Genomic DNA, 17,121 nt, shown 5'->3' on the forward strand with positions numbered 1-17,121 from the left:
GGGACCATTATACTATATCTTTAGTCTGATCACATACATACTGAATCTGGAAGTGGGACCATTATACTATATCTTTAGTCTGATCACATACATACTGAATCTGGAAGTGGGACCATTATACTATATCTTTAGTCTGATCACATACATACTGAATCTGGAAGTGGGACCATTATACTATATCTTTAGTCTGATCACATACATACTGAATCTGGAAGTGGGACCATTATACTATATCTTTAATCTGATCACATACATACTGAATCTGGAAGTGGGACCATTATACTATATCTTTAATCTGATCACATACATACTGAATCTGGAAGTGGGACCATTATACTATATCTTTAATCTGATCACATACATACATTTCATTTTTTTCATTGCCTTTCATTGCAACTAGTCAAACACAAGATAAAGGCCGTTGGAAACTCTCTTTGATTTCTCTATATAGCAGACCCAGGGTTCGGGGCAGAGAGACAGCAGGAAACACCACCGACAGTATCTGTTTATGAGATACAGAGTAGCCTGTCTGTACTGCAGCCCCACTGCAGGTGCGAGACGGCCTGGGTCATGTGATGGGGGAGCTGTTAATCCATAACTTCACCTTCACTCTGACCCTGAACCCTGTTTGGCAACACTTTATTTGGATAGTCTGTAGAGTATCGACAGATGGACCATCTATAGACTATCAGTAACATTTCAACTAACTATCTACTAACCCTAACCCGTATTCTAAACCTAACCCTAGCAGTAACCTTAGCAAGATAGTTTGCTGATCACATGGCCATCTATAGAGCGTCTACAGATGGAAAATCCGGGCTATCTAAATAAAGTGTCACCCTCTGTTCTGTCACAATGAGGATGAGGGGGCGTCAGGCATTAAGACACACGGGGTTAAATTAACTCACTTCAAAACACATCTTCATCAACAAACCTGACCAACGCATACACTGACATAAGTACATCTACTGTATAAGTACCGGTGTTACATTATCTGACAGAGTGCACACTACCAGGAAGTCTCACATTGCCAACCCTCTCGGAGAGGACTAAAAGTATTGTTCTGCGAAGGCTTTCTCAATGTCCTGGTGTGTATGCATGTGTGAACTGTATGTTTGTGTATGTGTATGTGTGGTATCGTGTAGGATGACCTGGAGTGGTGGGCAAAGGGAATGGGGGGGGGGGGGTCACAGTGGTAAGGTGGGTAATAGTCGGGGGAGAGGGATATGGACGGTAAAGGTATACGGGGCAGGAATGTGTAGCTTGTATGGTGAGGGATGTTGTGGATGGGGAGGATCTTTCAGAATGTTTCGTTTCCATCGAGTCACGCAAAGAAAGCATCAGAGGGGGGGCACACCGGGGTTGGTAGTCCTCCCCAGAAACAAGAGCTGGCAATGGGAGACGCAGGACGAGCAGCATCTAACACGGCATTTCTTCCGGAAGAGAGGACGAGGGAGGCTGCTGCAGATCACTGATGTCAGAACAAACACTCCTGAGGTAAGGAGAGAGAAAGAGAGAAAGAGAGAAAGAAAAAGAAAGAAAGAAAGAAAGGGTAGATATTGTGAATGAGAGGAGCAGAAGTCACATATTTCCACTGCAGATGGTACACATCAGTGCACTTTACGTTCCAATGAAGCGATTATAATGGATAAAGACGATCCAATGTGTCTGTTTAGGCAGAGTGTTGGATTATCTGGCAGTTTTGGGTGCCACCCTCGTTTCGTGCCCCATTTTAGAAAGTGGACGTTATATAAATACAGTATATAAAAAGGTCTGCTTCAATTTACGAGAGCATGTGGTTCCTGCTATAGGGTATGAATGAATGACGCACAGGTGTAACAAATCCCCCAGCTCACATCTAACCCCATATGTGGAGCTGTGGGGTCATCGTAACCGCTTGGGTCTTTGAGCTAAGGCTTTTTTCCCCACGGCCCCTGGAGTAAAACTAAACCTTTTCACATTAGTAGATCGCTTCTGTTATTTGAACACTAAATCAAATGTCACAGCAATATTAGAACCCTCTTAAAGTGGCAATCACCAGTAGAAATAATATCAAAGCAAGCTCCCCAGCCCTGTTTCGGTAAAAAAGCTGAGAGATGGGGCTGGAGAAATGTACCCACTCTCAAATTCATAGGCAGAGCTATGGGCGCAAGGACTGACCATCCATGATATCAAAATGACCAATTTAAGCATGTTTTGAGACTATACAGTGTTTGTTTACATGTAATTTGTTTACAAACGCTGGAGTAAAACAAGCTTATATCTTGAGTTCTGATGGGGTACGACAGTTGAACTAAGCTCGTGATGCGTCTATAAGTTATGTTCTTCAAGAATCAATGGGTACATATGATTCATTTCTAAGTCCAAAGATTGATGTTGCAACCGCTGATTGCCCCTTTAAGCAGTTCACATTAGCATATGGCTATTCCAAGAGGAGATGGGTGTTATACCACCTTACGCCTGGTCATACATAAACACATGCACATAGGTATACTTCAACATGCAAAGCACACACAGAAACCACCCCTTTATACACATACTGTACAAACAAACACACTCACCTACTGTCCTGCCTGCTCAGCTCCCTGAGAGAAGTCACTCTGTGTGGTACAAACAGAGAATGGGGATCAGCATGTGAATGAATAGATACCGTCTCTACTCCTATTGCTGCTGCAGCCGCCTGTTGCTGCTACAGAGGAGGATGGCGATGACAACTTCCTCTGATGCAATATCCAGCTGAGCATGTGAGTAATGGATTTGGAGGAGGGTTAAGCTGGAAAGAAATACAGATGTCCGTGTATTTAAACCACGGTTTTGGTTAATAGACATGCACGGGCATCTCTTTAGTAGGGGAGTTGAGGCTTCAATGGGAGAACATGCATTGGGATATTACGGGCTCAGGCACTCAGGAAAAAAGATACGTCCTAGACAGTTTCGTCCTAGACAGTTTCCTCACGAGTTGATTCATGCCCAACAATTACCTTTGCAATCATCTCTACTAGGATATCAATTATAATTATGACTCCCGGCATGGCATTATGGTAATAGTTTGGTGAATGGTCTAAAGTGTGATAATCAAGTTTGATTTTGATTATTCATGGCAGTGGCAATATTGCCTGATTTGGTTGTAGAAATGTTAATATAATTAAAGTTATTGCTGTGGGAATAAATATGACCTCAATCCCCAATATTATAATGATTATAATTCATACGGGCAATTCTAGCAGGAACTGACTTTAATCATGTCCTAACCACATAATATATCAGAGACTGAGATTGTGAAAATGAGAGTGATTGTAGCATGTCATCGGGTATGGATATGGTTGTTATACTTGACCTTGCCTCTACTGTACTCTCTCCCACAAAAGGCTTTTAAGTGCCTTTGAAAATGGCACATGACAGAGCTGTGAGAGCGAGACGGAGAGATAGGAGATTGAAAAGGGGAGGGGGTTGAATGTATGCTGTGGAGAGGAGCGATGGAGAGATGGTTTGAGCTGTGGATGTAATTACAGATGGATCTTCTTGATTTACATTATAAAGAGGCTGAAAGAAGAAAGGACACACACACACACACGCACACACACAGCAACCTGGTCTCAGGGCATTCATATTATTCTGTACGTAAATCGGAGACACTCCATTTAGTATGATATATTACGTTTCGTATGGTAAGTATTCATTTGTGGACGTCCATCACTCATTACGCATAATATGTAACGAATTACAATTCGTATTACAGGTTACGAATTTGCTAAATTTATAATATGTTACGAATATGCAAAACGTATGATACAGTATGTTTCAAATCCTAGCTAGGTGGTTTACATTAGATAGGCTAGGGGTTAGGGTTAAGGTTAGGAGTTAGGTTAAAGGGTTAAGATTAGGGTTAGGGTTAGCTAAAATAGTTAAGGTTAGGGGAAGGGGAAGGGTTAGCTTAAAGGGTTAAGGTTAGGGTTAGGGGAAGGGTTAGCTTAAAGGGTTAAGGTTAGGGTTAGGGGAAGGGTTAGCTTAAAGGGTTAAGGTTAGGGTTAGGGGAAGGGTAAGCTTAAAGGGTTAAGGTTAGGGTTAGGGGAAGGGTTAGCTTAAAGGGTTAAGGTTAGGGTTAGGGGAAGGGTTAGCTTAAAGGGTTAAGGTTAGGGGAAGGGTTAGCTTAAAGGGTTAAGGTTAGGGTTAGGGGAAGGGTTAGATTAAAGGGTTAAGGTTAGGGTTAGGGGAAGGGTTAGCTTAAAGGGTTAAGGTTAGGGTTAAGGGAAGGGTTAGCTTAAAGGGTTAAGGTTAGGGTTAGGGGAAGGGTTAGCTAAAAGGGTTAAGGTTAGGGTCAGGGGAAGGGTTAGCTTAAAGGGTTAAGGTTAGGGTTAGGGGAAGGGTTAGCTTAAAGGGTTAAGGTTAGAGTTAAGGTGAAGGGTTAGCTAAAAGGGTTCAAGTTAGGGTTAGGGTTAGGGGAAGGGTTAGCTAAAAGGGTTAAGGTTAGGGGAAGGTTGGCTAACATGCTAAGTAGTTGCAAAGTAGCAAAACATGTGTAAGTAAGAAATAAAATGCTAAAGTTGTCAATGATGAGATTTTAACTCTCAACCTTTGGGTTGCTAGACGTTCACATTATACGCCCATCCATCGACCCCGACTAACCATCCTACTTTCATTTTTGCCTTAAGTAACCATCTGTTAACATACCTAACGTAACATATCATACTAATTTGAGTGTCTCGGATTGACATTTACTATGTTACGTCAAGTCTATGAGACCAGGCTGCGCACACACATGCACAAATGCACACATGCACCCACACATGCTTACCCAAGCACTCAGGCATACATAAACGTACACTCACCCATGCCTGCATGTTCACCCACAAACACAGAATATAGATTTAGAGTGGAATTAGTAATTTTGCACCCGAGTGGTCCAGCGGTCTAAGGCACTGCACCTCAGTGCTAGAGGCGTCACTACAGACCCTGGTTCGATCTATGGGCTGTATCACAACCGGCCGTGATCGGGAGTCCCATAGGGCGCCGCACAATTGGCCCAGCGTCGTCCAGGGTTAGTGGAGGGTTTGGCTGGAATAGGCCATCATTGTAAAATAAGAATTTGTTCTTAACTGACTTGCCTAGTTAAATAAAGGTGAAATAAAATCTGCATATCTAAGCATGCATCTTGAGCAGTCTGGATCCTCCTGACTGGACATTATTTTCTTTTTTTTAAGGAACATAATATGCTTCTCTGCATCTCTGCTATGATCTCTGGGTAAAAGATGGGAGAAAGGAATGTGAGTCTTATTCAGTACATTTAGCTTCATTTTCCAAAGTCCGCCAACCTAGATAGACAAGCTAGCTACTCTAACTTGATTGATAGCCTGAAATGGCTTCTTGGTAGCTAGTTATGAGGTTGGGAGATTGGATCTATCTGGGCTAGCTAAAGACAACTTCATCAAATTGCTAGGTGGCTATTAGTATTACAGAGAAACAAACAAAAAAATTGTAAATATATATTTTTAAACAAGACAAATCTGAGGGAGCACGTGCCCCTGTGCCCCTGTGCCCCCTCTGGGCATGATGCCTCCGACTGTAATATCGCGGGGACACAGCTGCTGTATCTTCACTGCAGTACAAACGACCACAGCACAATACTGAAGGGCAGCTTTTAAATGAATCTTAATCAATGTAATCTTTTAATAAAGGTATTCATACTCTACCTTGACATGTGTTGTGTTATTTCATGTATATTTCATGTATATGCATAGAAAACAATTACATGGTCTACATTCCTTTGAATTCATTGTATGATTTGTGATTGGAAATGTTTTCTCAATGTGAACATAAATTCCCAGCTTGAGGAAATATTAGCTCATTTGGAGCTGACCGGTCGCACGCCCACCTGTCCACCCTCAAACCAACCAGCACCCAATCACCACTGCTGCCTACCTGCCAGCACCCAATCACCACTGCTGCCTACCTGCCAGCACCCAATCACTACTGTTTCCTACCTGCCAGCACCCAATCACCACTGCTGCCTACCTGCCAGCACCCAATCACTACTGTTGCGTACCTTCCAGCACCCAATCACCATTGCTGCCTACCTGCCAGCACCCAATCACCACTGCTGCCTACCTGCCAGCACCCAATCACCACTGCTGCCTACCTGCCAGCACCCAATCATTACTGTTGCCTACCTGCCAGCACCCAATCACTCCTATAGACTACTGTACCAGCCAGCACCCAAGTTGACAGCGTATTACTGCATATAAAGGCATGGTGCTTCAATGAGAAGAAGACAATAAAGGCAGCAAGCATCATGCCGTGCATTCATTCATTCATTCATTCCACCACACACCCCTTCAGAACCAGAACCAGCCACCTCAGGCTTAGCGTCCAGAGCTACAGCTTCTTCCTGTTCCTGCCAGACACAACAGTTATGGGTGGAAGGAGAAGAAATTATACAAGTTACCAACAATACGCACAGACAGACACACACAAACATAAAAGACACAAGTAAGCGTTGATCCTTTCCCTCTGCATTCCTTATAACAGAGACACTAAAATCAGAGATATGCACACAAACATTAATACGACAAGTCAACTTGGAAAAATCAGTGTTTTTGAGACCAGGATAAGATTGTTGAAGGATGGACCTGTTGAAGTCTCTTCTCCTGTAATCGCAAGGCTGATCTCAAGTCTGTTATAACGGTCTCTATTCCAACCACCTCCAACCATCCAACCCACAGTTCCTCGTAGTGGAGAGGGCTTGTCATAATCTTCACAATATGAAAAGACAGGATGTGACTCACCTGGTTCACCAATCCGGAGTTCACCGCTGCGTTCTCCATCCCTTCCACTGTTTGCTGAGACAGCTCATTGGCTCCGGCGACCGTTGCGTCCCCGACAATATTGGCTTGGTCAGTTGTTCTCTGGGCCACTGGGAGAAGGGGGACAGGGGGTTGTCACACTCTGTCCTCAGAGAACCAATGTTTCACCTCAGAATTTGGTTTGTGAAAAAAACCTGATCCCTGTATACTTATGAAATGTAGCGCAGGATACTTTCTGTGGGTAGTGTTGCGTTTACCTGTGTTCACACCTGCTACCATTCCGTCCTTTGTCTTGTTCCCTGTAAAAGAGAGAAACAGATGCTAGAGGATTTATGTTTAAATGGCGTTTCTCAAACTCCAAGCACTGTAAACTCAAAAACAAAACAGAGTTGCTTGTTCTAGGTCCGAAGAAACAAAGAGATCTGCTTTTGGATCTGACAACTCATCTTGATGATTGTACAGTCGTCTCAAATAAAACTGTGAAGGACCACGGCGTTACTCTGGACCCTGATCTCTCTTTTGACGAACATATCGAAAATATTTAAAGGACAGCTTTTTTTCCATCTTCGTAACATTGCAAAAATCGGAAATGTTTTGTCCAAAAATGATGCAGAAAGGCTAATCCGTGCTTTTGTCACTTCTAGATTAGACTACTGCAATGCTCTACTCTCTGGCTACCCGGATAAAGCACTAAATATACTTCAGTTAGTGCTAAACACAGCTGCTTGAATCCTGACTAGAACCAAAATATTTGATCATATTACTCCATTGCTAGCCTCTCTACACTGGCTTCCTGTTAGGCTAGGGCTGATTTCAAGGTTTTACTGCTATGCTACAAAGCATTACATGGGCTTGCTCCTACCTATCTCTCCGATTTAGTCCTACCTTACATACCTACATGTACGCTACGGTCAGAAGACGCAGGCCTCATTGTCCTTAGAATTTCTAAGCAAACACCTGGAGGCAGAGTTTTCTCCTATAGAGCTCCATTTTTATGGTCTCGACCATTAAGTCATTACTGAAGACTCATATTTTCAGTTGGTCCTATGATTGAGTGTAGGCTGGCCCAGGGGTGCGAATGTGAACCACAAGGAACTAGAGCGACGAACCACCCTTGCTGTCTCTGCCTGGCCGGCTCCTCTCTCTCCCCTGGGATTCTCTGCCTCTGACCCTATTATGGGGGCTGAGTCACTGGCTTACTCGTGCTCTTCCGTACCGTCCCTTGGAGGGGTGCGTCACTTGAGTGGGTTACGTCACAGACGTGATGTTCCTGTCCGGTTTTGCGCCTCCTCGGGCTCGTGCGGTGGAGGAGATCTTTGTGGGATATACTCAGCCTCGTCTTAGGGTAGTAAGTTGATGATCTGTTGATATCCCTCTAGTGGTGTGGGGGCTGTGCTTTGGCAAAGTGGGTGGGGTTATATCCTGCCTGGTTGGCCCTGTCCGGGGGTATCGTCGGACGGGGCCACAGTGTCCCCTGACCCACCCCTGTCTCAGTCTCCAATATATATGCTGTAATAGTCTATGTGCCAGGGGGCTAGGATCAGTCTGTTATATCTGGTGTTCTCCTGTCTTATCTGGTGTCCTGTGTGAATTTACGTATGCTCCCTCGAATTCTCTCTCTCTCTCTCTCTCCCTCTCCTGGAGGACCTGAGCCATAGGATCCTTTCTCAGGACTACCCGGCCTGATGACTCCTGGCTGTACCCAGTCCAACTGGTCGTGCTGCTGCTCCTGTTTCAACTGCTCTGCCTGTGGCTAGGGAACCTAGCCATGTTCACCGGACATTCTACGTTCGACTCTCTCTCTTTCTACCACACCTGCTGTCTCGACCTCTGAATACTCGGCTATGAAAAGACAACTGACATTTACTCCTGGGGTACTGACCTGTTGCACCCTCTACAACCACTGATTATTATTTGACCCTGCTGTTCATCTATAAACGTTTGAACATCTAGAAAAACACTCTGGCCTTAAATGGCCATGTACTCTTATAATCTCCACCTGGCACATCCAGAAGAGGACTGGCCACCCCTCAGAGCCTGGTTCCTCTCTAGATGGATTAACATTGGATGGGGGCACTCAGCTTCCAAATCAAAAGGCAAATTGGAATAACTTAGCGAGGACACCAGGATCAACATCTCCAGGCTTCCCTAACACTTCAATACTTGATGAATTAGGCACAGGGAATCAGTCTCCCTCTCTAATGGTTATTATATAGGGCCAGATCCTTGTTGTCTGTTTTAAGAGCAATGGGTTCTGCTCAGCTGGTCCAGTATTGTCTGTTCTCTCCCAGGCTCTGTCACAGTGCTCTGCTCTGTCTCTCTGGGCCCTCTGGAGCTCAGCCCATCTCTGGCTCACAAAGACTCCTTGAGGAGAGAAAAGGTCAGCCATTCCTTCAGCCATAGAGCTGTATGGGTTGAGGCCTGCTGGCCGGCCAAACCCACTCAACCTCCTCAATATAACTGGCATGGAGCATTGGAGTGGATCTCTCTCTCTCTCTCTCTCTCTCTCTCTCTCTCCCCCCCCCCCTCTCTCTCTCTCTCTCTCTCTCTCTCTCTCTCTCTCTCTCTCTCGCTCTCCCCCTCTCTCTCCCCCCCTCTCTCTCCCCCCCCCCCCTCTCTCTCTCTCTCTCTCTCTCTCTCTCGCTCCCCCCCCCCTCTCTCTCTCTCTCTCTCCCTCTCTCTCTCCCCTCTCTCTCTCTCTCTCTCTTTCTCTCTCTCTCTCTCTACCTCTCATGCAAATCACCAGCACAACAAGCCGTTGCTCTGTTCCCCCTGTTGACCCTTTGAGCTGGGCGTTTTTGAAAATCACTCCCCAGTCCCCACACACAAACACATTGCAAGCGTGTCATTGTTATTTAACTCCCTACACGACAATGGGCTAATTTAGTACTAGGGACATGGAAATTGCCATGAGCTAAAGTCCAACTGTCCAATGTAGAACACAGGAAAAAACACAGACACAGGAGCCAGGCTATTGTATTGTTAATGCTGTAAAATCAATAGAGAGGATGGTAACATCACCAGGCAGCCATCAATGTTGTAACTTGATGTCAGTTTTCGTGAGGAATCTAACATGACTTCATATCAGCAGAGGGACATTGTGACTGTGGCTACAGTTACCTCCCCTGCACCTGAGATGGTAAATACTGTTGCTATAATACATGACTACACACCCACAAAACATCCTGTTTGCGTGTTTATATTCAAAGATAACAACTGAAACACAGGACCTCATTGTCTCATCAGAATGCTATAGCATCTTTGATTCTGTGTGTAGTAATCTCGGCACCCAGAAATAAATCTCACATGCGTGCTGGCCAGCTAAATGTTTTGTCTGCCATGAGAGATGTATTGGTGGGTTTCATTGCATTTTCTTCTCCCTCTCACTCCAGTCTCTCTCTCTCTCTCTCTCTCTCTCTCTCTCTCTCTCTCTCTCTCTCTCTCTCTCTCTCTCTCTCTCTCTCTCTCTCTCTCTCTCTCTCTCTCTCTCTCTCTCTCTCTCTCTCTCTCTCTCTCTCTCGCTCTGTCTCTCTCGCTCTGTCTCTCTCGCTCTGTCTCTTCTCACTGCTCCTGATTCATCTACACACATCTTAATCCTTCTATGGTAAGATCGTGCTTATTCTGTAACCATAAGAAGAAAGACGGAGTGGGAAGGCAGCGGACGAATGAGGAGGAGGACTAAGAAATATTGCATTTTAACATTGTTTATCAATTGAAAGACACACACTGTACAGCTCAGTTTGATGAACAAAATAACACTGTGGCTAAATGAATGGAGAGCAGTACAATCCAGACATAATGGGATCATTACCTACCATTGTGTGTGTGTGCACATGTTTGTGTGTGTGTATGTGTGTAGACATACGTACGCAACTGTGTGTGTGTGTGTGTGTGTGTACATGCGTACGTGCAACTGTGTGTGTGTGTGATGGTGGTTGTGGTGGTAGTATATTCACGTCTCAGCTGTGATGTGAGGGGACACTCTGGCACACTGTGACCTCTCATCTGTGATTGTGGGAGACAGCCTGTGCCCTCCCTCCCTCCTCTCAGTTCTGCACACTCCCTGTCCTGGAGCACTGGGCCTCGTGACTGTCTGCCACCCACCCAGCAGCAGCTGAGCATCACATACACACACCAATATAGATACATGCCTGCACCATTGCACATGTACACATACACCTACACCTCACGCCAATATATAGATACATGCCCGCACATGCACACGCACATGTACACGCACTCGCACACACACACGCACCCCCCCCACACACACACACACACATATATATATATAAACAACACATAATGCACCTGCTCAAAGCCTAGTATGTTGTAATACGCCCATACCACAGGAGGCTGCTACCATTCCACTGATTCCGCTCCAGCCATTAGCACCAGCATCCTGTGGACCACACAGTAGTGAATTCACACTAGATCGCCTCACACGATAGTACACTGCGTACAGACATCAGTCAATCCCGCACTCACTGAATAAAGTGCTCACACTCAAACAGATGAACGTAGTCAACGAACACAGGCACGGGCAGACATGGACACACACACACACACACACAGGATAAGGGCTCACTGAGAGGATGTGCAGATAAACAGAGGCAGCAGATCAGAGTTAGGGGGGATTCGTGACAAATCTCCTCCTTTAAAAAAAAACATAATCCATTCTATCTTACACTCTGTAGATGACACACACAGTAACGTGTGTGAGGGAGGCCTGGTGGGGCTTGGCTGTGTGTAAAAGCCTCAGTATGCTCCGCACGCTCAACTGCTCCCACAGCACTGTCTCAGAGCACTCAGTTATTTGATCACAGATCTGATGGGGGGGGGGGGGGGGGGGGTTAGTACGCTACACCCTTCTCTCTCAGAAGAAGGGGAAAGAACAACGAAGATGAAAAATAAAGGAGAATAGACCGACATGTAGCTTGGTCATGCTGATGAGATATCTGGCTGTGCAGTAGAGGTTCAATGATCTCTTTACAGTGCTGTGAAGATCAATACACCAATGAAATGTGGCTGAATGGCTCCACTAGGTCGTTCAGCAGAACGGGTGGTGAGGATGATTTATGATGATGGATGAAGATGGATACAGCCTCCTCTGTCTCTGCTTATAGTCATCCAATGAATGATAATCCCACGAACTGGATTCTGAGTGCACCACCCACTCATTCATAATCTCGTTCCCTCGCTCTCATTCTCTCATCTCTCTTTCTCTGCCTCTCTCTCTCTTTTTCTTTTTTCTTCCCATCCTCTTCTCCTCTTCTCCCCCCAGGAATCACGTCACTCTCAAATGTTTCATTTATTAATTCATTTATCCTTTCCCTCTTGTTCTCCTTCGTTCTCTACCATTTCCTCTCCGCCCCTCTTCTCTAGGTTGTTAGTGCTGTAATCTGGTACCCAGACACTTCCGCCCAAATGTGTGAAGAGTCTGGTGGACCAACTCATCAAACTTGGCCCTCGCTCTCCAACTGGCGGCACTCGATCCGAATTTGGCCAGCGGGTGGTTTCAGTTGGCCCTACAAGTTTCATTTTTTATTTTCTTATTTTCATTGATGGACATAAAATGTAAAAACATCAGGAAATGTGTGTTTTAATTCAAGAATTGTGATTTTAATTCAAGAAATCTCTTCAACTATTCCCACGCATAATATGGAGACGTGATCGTATACGAATGTAAGAATGGATTGAAATGATTATATTTTAGTCAAATATTATACATGTTTGGGCTTCTTGAGGTCAATTTGCAGTCTACAAATGATTTGTAATTATGTTCCGGACCCCCAAATGATGACAAATACAATATATATACAAAAGCATGTGGACACCCCTTCAAATTAGTGGATTTGGCTATTTCAGCCACACCCGTTGCTGACAGGTGTATAAAATTGAGCACAAAGCCATGCAATCTCCATAGACAAACACTGGCAGTAGAATGGCTCATACTGAAGAGCTCAGTGACTTTCAACGTGGCACCGTCATAGGACGAGTCAGTTCATCAAATTTCTGACCTGCTAGAGCTGCCCCGGTGAACTGTAATTGCTGTTATTGTGACGTGGAAACGTCTAGGAGCAACAACGGATCAGCAGCGAAGTGGTAGGCCACACAAGCTCACAGAACAGGACTGCCGAGTGCTGAAGCGTGTAGCGTGTAAAAATTGTTGCAACACTCACTACCGAGTTCCAAACTGCCTCTGGAAGCAACGTCAGCACAATAACTGTTTGTCTGCAGCTTCATAAAATGGGTTTCCATGGCCAAGCAGCCGCACACAACCCTAAGATCACCATGCGCAATGTCAAGCGTCGGCTGGAGTGGTGTAAAGCTCACCGCCATTGGACTGTGAAGCAGTGTAAATGCGTTCTCTGGAGTGATCTGGCAGTCAGACGGACTAATCTGAGTTTGGCGGATGCCAGGAGAATACTACCTGACCCAATGCACTGTGCCAACTCTAAAGTTTGGTGGAGGAGGAATAATGATCTTGGGCTGTTTTTCATGGTTCGGTCTAGGCCCCTTAGTTCCTGAGAAGGAAAATCTTAACGCTACAGCATACAATGACATTCTAGACGGTTCTGTGCTTCCAACTTTGTGGCAACAGTTTGTGGAGGCCCTTTCCTGTTTCAAGCATGACAGTGCCCCCGTGCACAAAGCAAGGTCGATACAGAAATGGTTTGTCGACGTCGGTGTGGAAGAACTTGACTGGCCTGCACAGAGCCCTGACCTCAACCCCATCGAACACCTTTGGTAAGAATTGGAATGTGACTGCGAGCCAGGCCTAATTGCCCAACATCAGTGCCTGACCTCACTAATGCTCTTGAGGTTGAATGGATGGAAGTCCCCGCAGCAATGTTCCAACATCTAGTTGAAAGCCTTCTCAGAAGGCTGTTATAGCAACAATGGGGGAACCAACTCCATATTAATGCCCATGATTTTGGAATGAGATTTTTGATGAGCAGGTGTCCACATAATTTTGGTCATGTAGTGTACTTTTCTTAATAGGTCATGCCCATAGAATTCTATGGCCACTCCCACTAAGGCCAACTTTGAATTGTTGATATCCCATGATTAAATGTGCTGTGCCCAAAGGTTATTGGTGCTGTTACAGGGCCACAGGTCATTAAAGTGGTGAAAGACAATGACATAGAGCAGGGTCAGTTTTCTGTATGAATCAGTGTTCTAATGTGTCAGTGTTCTGTATGAATCAGTGTTCTAATGTCCCAGTGTTCTGTATGAATCAGTGTTCTGTATGAATCAGTGTTCTGTATGAATCAGTGTTCTAATGTGTCAGTGTTCTGTATGAATCAGTGTTCTGTATGAATCAGTGTTCTGTATGAATCAGTGTTCTAATGTGTCAGTGTTCTGTATGAATCAGTGTTCTAATGTCCCAGTGTTCTGTATGAATCAGTGTTCTGTATGAATCAGTGTTCTAATGTGTCAGTGTTCTGTATGAATCAGTGTTCTAATGTGTCAGTGTTCTGTATGAATCAGTGTTCTAATGTCTCAGTGTTCTGTATGAATCAGTGTTCTAATGTGTCAGTGTTCTGTATGAATCAGTGTTCTAATGTGTCAGTGTTCTGTATGAATCAGTGTTCTAATGTGTCAGTGTTCTGTATGAATCAGTGTTCTAATGTCTCAGTGTTCTGTATGAATCAGTGTTCTAATGTGTCAGTGTTCTGTATGAATCAGTGTTCTAATGTGTCAGTGTTCTGTATGAATCAGTGTTCTAATGTCTCAGTGTTCTGTATGAATCAGTGTTCTAATGTCTCAGTGTTCTGTATGAATCAGTGTTCTAATGTCTCAGTGTTCTGTATGAATCAGTGTTCTAATGTGTCAGTGTTCTGTATGAATCAGTGTTCTAATGTCCCAGTGTTCTGTATGAATCAGTGTTCTAATGTGTCAGTGTTCTGTATGAATCAGTGTTCTAATGTCCCAGTGTTCTGTATGAATCAGTGTTCTAATGTGTCAGTGTTCTGTATGAATCAGTGTTCTAATGTGTCAGTGTTCTGTATGAATCAGTGTTCTAATGTGTCAGTGTTCTGTATGAATCAGTGTTCTAATGTCTCAGTGTTCTGTATGAATCAGTGTTCTAATGTCTCAGTGTTCTGTATGAATCAGTGTTAGAATGTGTCAGTGTTCTGTATGAATCAGTGTTCTAATGTGTCAGTGTTCTGTATGAATCAGTGTTAGAATGTGTCAGTGTTCTGTATGAATCAGTGTTCTAATGTCTCAGTGTTCTGCATGAATCAGTGTTCTAATGTGTCAGTGTTCTGTATGAATCAGTGTTCTAATGTGTCAGTGTTCTGTATGAATCAGTGTTAGAATGTGTCAGTGTTCTGTATGAATCAGTGTTCTAATGTGTCAGTGTTCTGTATGAATCAGTGTTCTAATGTCTCAGTGTTCTGTATGAATCAGTGTTCTAATGTCTCAGTGTTCTGTATGAATCAGTGTTCTAATGTCTCAGTGTTCTAATGTGTCAGTGTGTCAGTTCTAATGTGTCAGTTCTTCGGCTGTCCACATAGGTGAATCCTTTGAAGAACCCTTTTTGGTTCCTGGTAGAACCCTTTTTGGTTCCAGGTAGAATCATTTTGAGTTCAATGAAGAACCCTTTCCGCAGAGGGTTCTACAGGGAACCCGAGAGGGTTCTAGCGGGAACCAATCAAGTTTATCCTATGGGGACAGCCGAAGAACCCCTTTGGAACCCTTTTTTCTAAGAACGTATGTGTCAGTGTTCTGTATGTGTCAGTGTTCTGTATGTGTCAGTGGTGCTCAGGGCTGCAGAGCTGGGCTGTGCTATATTGTTCTGTGTTGGGTTGGGCTGGGTTGACGGGGGGTCCGACAGTGGAGCTAGCTGCATTAGTCACTCTGAGAATCCGAGACGCCCATGTTAAATCTCACTGCTGCAGCGGGCTGACAGCCAGGTGGGTGGTACAGCAGAGATGAGCTGATCTGAACTATACTCAGAATCATAGACCTCTCCCCAGCACCACTATACTGTATTATCACATACGCACCGATTGGGGAAAATATGTGAACACACACACAGTACAATCACCTCCTAGTGCTCTACAATAGGATTTTCTCTTCCATATCCCCCTGTCACATTAAGTGGGTGTACTGTATGTGTAACAGGTGTACTGTGTGTGTGTGTGTGTGTGTGTGTGTGTGTGTGTGTGTGTGTGTGTGTGTGTGTGTGTGTGTGTGTGTGTGTGAGTAGAGAGATGGTAGCGAGCAAATAATTTATATGACCATCAATATTGTTTGTCAACGTTCTGTTGGTCATTACACTCTACATAATGAATAGAGTACCTCAGTACCACTCAACCAGACTTTTCCCTCTTTGAATAGAACATCTCTTGCCTGAGGCATATGCAATCTAAAATACATCAATATCTTTCTCTCCCTTTCGGCCCCTTTTTTCTGCTTTTCTCCATTGTCTTGCCTTCAGTCCTTTGCCATCATTCTCCTTTTCTTGTTCAACGTTCCCTTCCTATCTGTATCCATGTTTCCATCACCAGCCATATTTAGCCCTGCCTGGTTGTCTGTCCCATTTTATTCAAACCTTGCAGAACAATTAGTGCACTCACCCATCACTCATCCATCAAATACAAGCACACCAGGAGGGCTTCACAGGATCAAAATGTAAGCCAGATTATCCCACATAAAAACTGTGATGTACTATTTTCAGCTAACCCTCTCCACCGCTGTCTATCCTACACACTTTCCCCATCATCACTCCTGTACTCACCCACATACATTACCCCCTCCTTGGTTTTGGCAGCTGCCCCCTCCACCCCTGCCTTGGTCTTCTCCGCTGCAGCCACCGCGCCTTCCTTGGCCATGGAGAATCCCTTCTTCAGGTAATCCATGCTGGTCTGCTGTTACAGGGCTGTGTCTTTTAGCTGGCTCTGGCTGTGTCTTGGTAGATGAGGTTGCTCGGTGTGCCCTTCTGTGCCTGCGTGTGTGTCTGCGTGTGTGTGAGCGCGCCTGAGGTTGTGTCTCTGCGTGGTAGGTGGGTGTGTGCGCTGCTCTTATGAGAGAGAGAGACAGAGAGAGAGACAGAGAGCGAGAGAGGGGCTGGACTGATCTGTGCTGCTGAGGCAGATTGGGACACCCTTAACAAGGAGAGCAGCTGAGCGAATGAAATGGGGAGAGGGAGGGTAGAGGGAGGGTAGAGGGGGGAGGGAGGGACATGGGGAGAGAGATGGAGAGAGGGAGAGGAGAGGTGGAGAAAGAAAGAGCAAGTGGGTGAGGAATGCAGAGATGGATGCTGCAGTGTTGCTCAGTTATGCTGCCCCATTTCTTCTGCTGTCATGCA

The 17,121-nt window shown here is 44.9% G+C and overlaps 1 protein-coding gene across 2 annotated transcripts; it reads right to left on the minus strand.

The window, feature by feature from the left end:
• Positions 1-311: 311 nt before the first annotated feature.
• Positions 312-16,897, minus strand: LOC139381728 (synuclein-like). Of its 2 annotated transcripts, XM_071125458.1 has the most exons (6): positions 16,552-16,875; positions 7,058-7,099; positions 6,783-6,910; positions 6,329-6,391; positions 2,562-2,600; positions 372-1,492 (listed from the first exon to the last, which is right to left on the minus strand). In XM_071125458.1, the coding sequence occupies exons 1-5, from the start codon at positions 16,670-16,672 to the stop codon at positions 2,562-2,564; spliced, it is 393 nt and encodes a 130-aa protein (XP_070981559.1). In that variant the 5' UTR covers positions 16,673-16,875; the 3' UTR covers positions 372-1,492. The 2 variants fall into 2 exon arrangements, with proteins under 2 accessions (XP_070981560.1, XP_070981559.1); XM_071125459.1 differs by lacking the exon at positions 6,329-6,391 and having other exon boundaries at positions 312-1,492; positions 16,552-16,897.
• Positions 16,898-17,121: the final 224 nt, after the last annotated feature.

The sequence above is a fragment of the Oncorhynchus clarkii genome, chromosome 23 (assembly GCF_045791955.1).
Source record: "Oncorhynchus clarkii lewisi isolate Uvic-CL-2024 chromosome 23, UVic_Ocla_1.0, whole genome shotgun sequence".
Taxonomy (NCBI): Eukaryota; Metazoa; Chordata; class Actinopteri; order Salmoniformes; family Salmonidae; genus Oncorhynchus; species Oncorhynchus clarkii.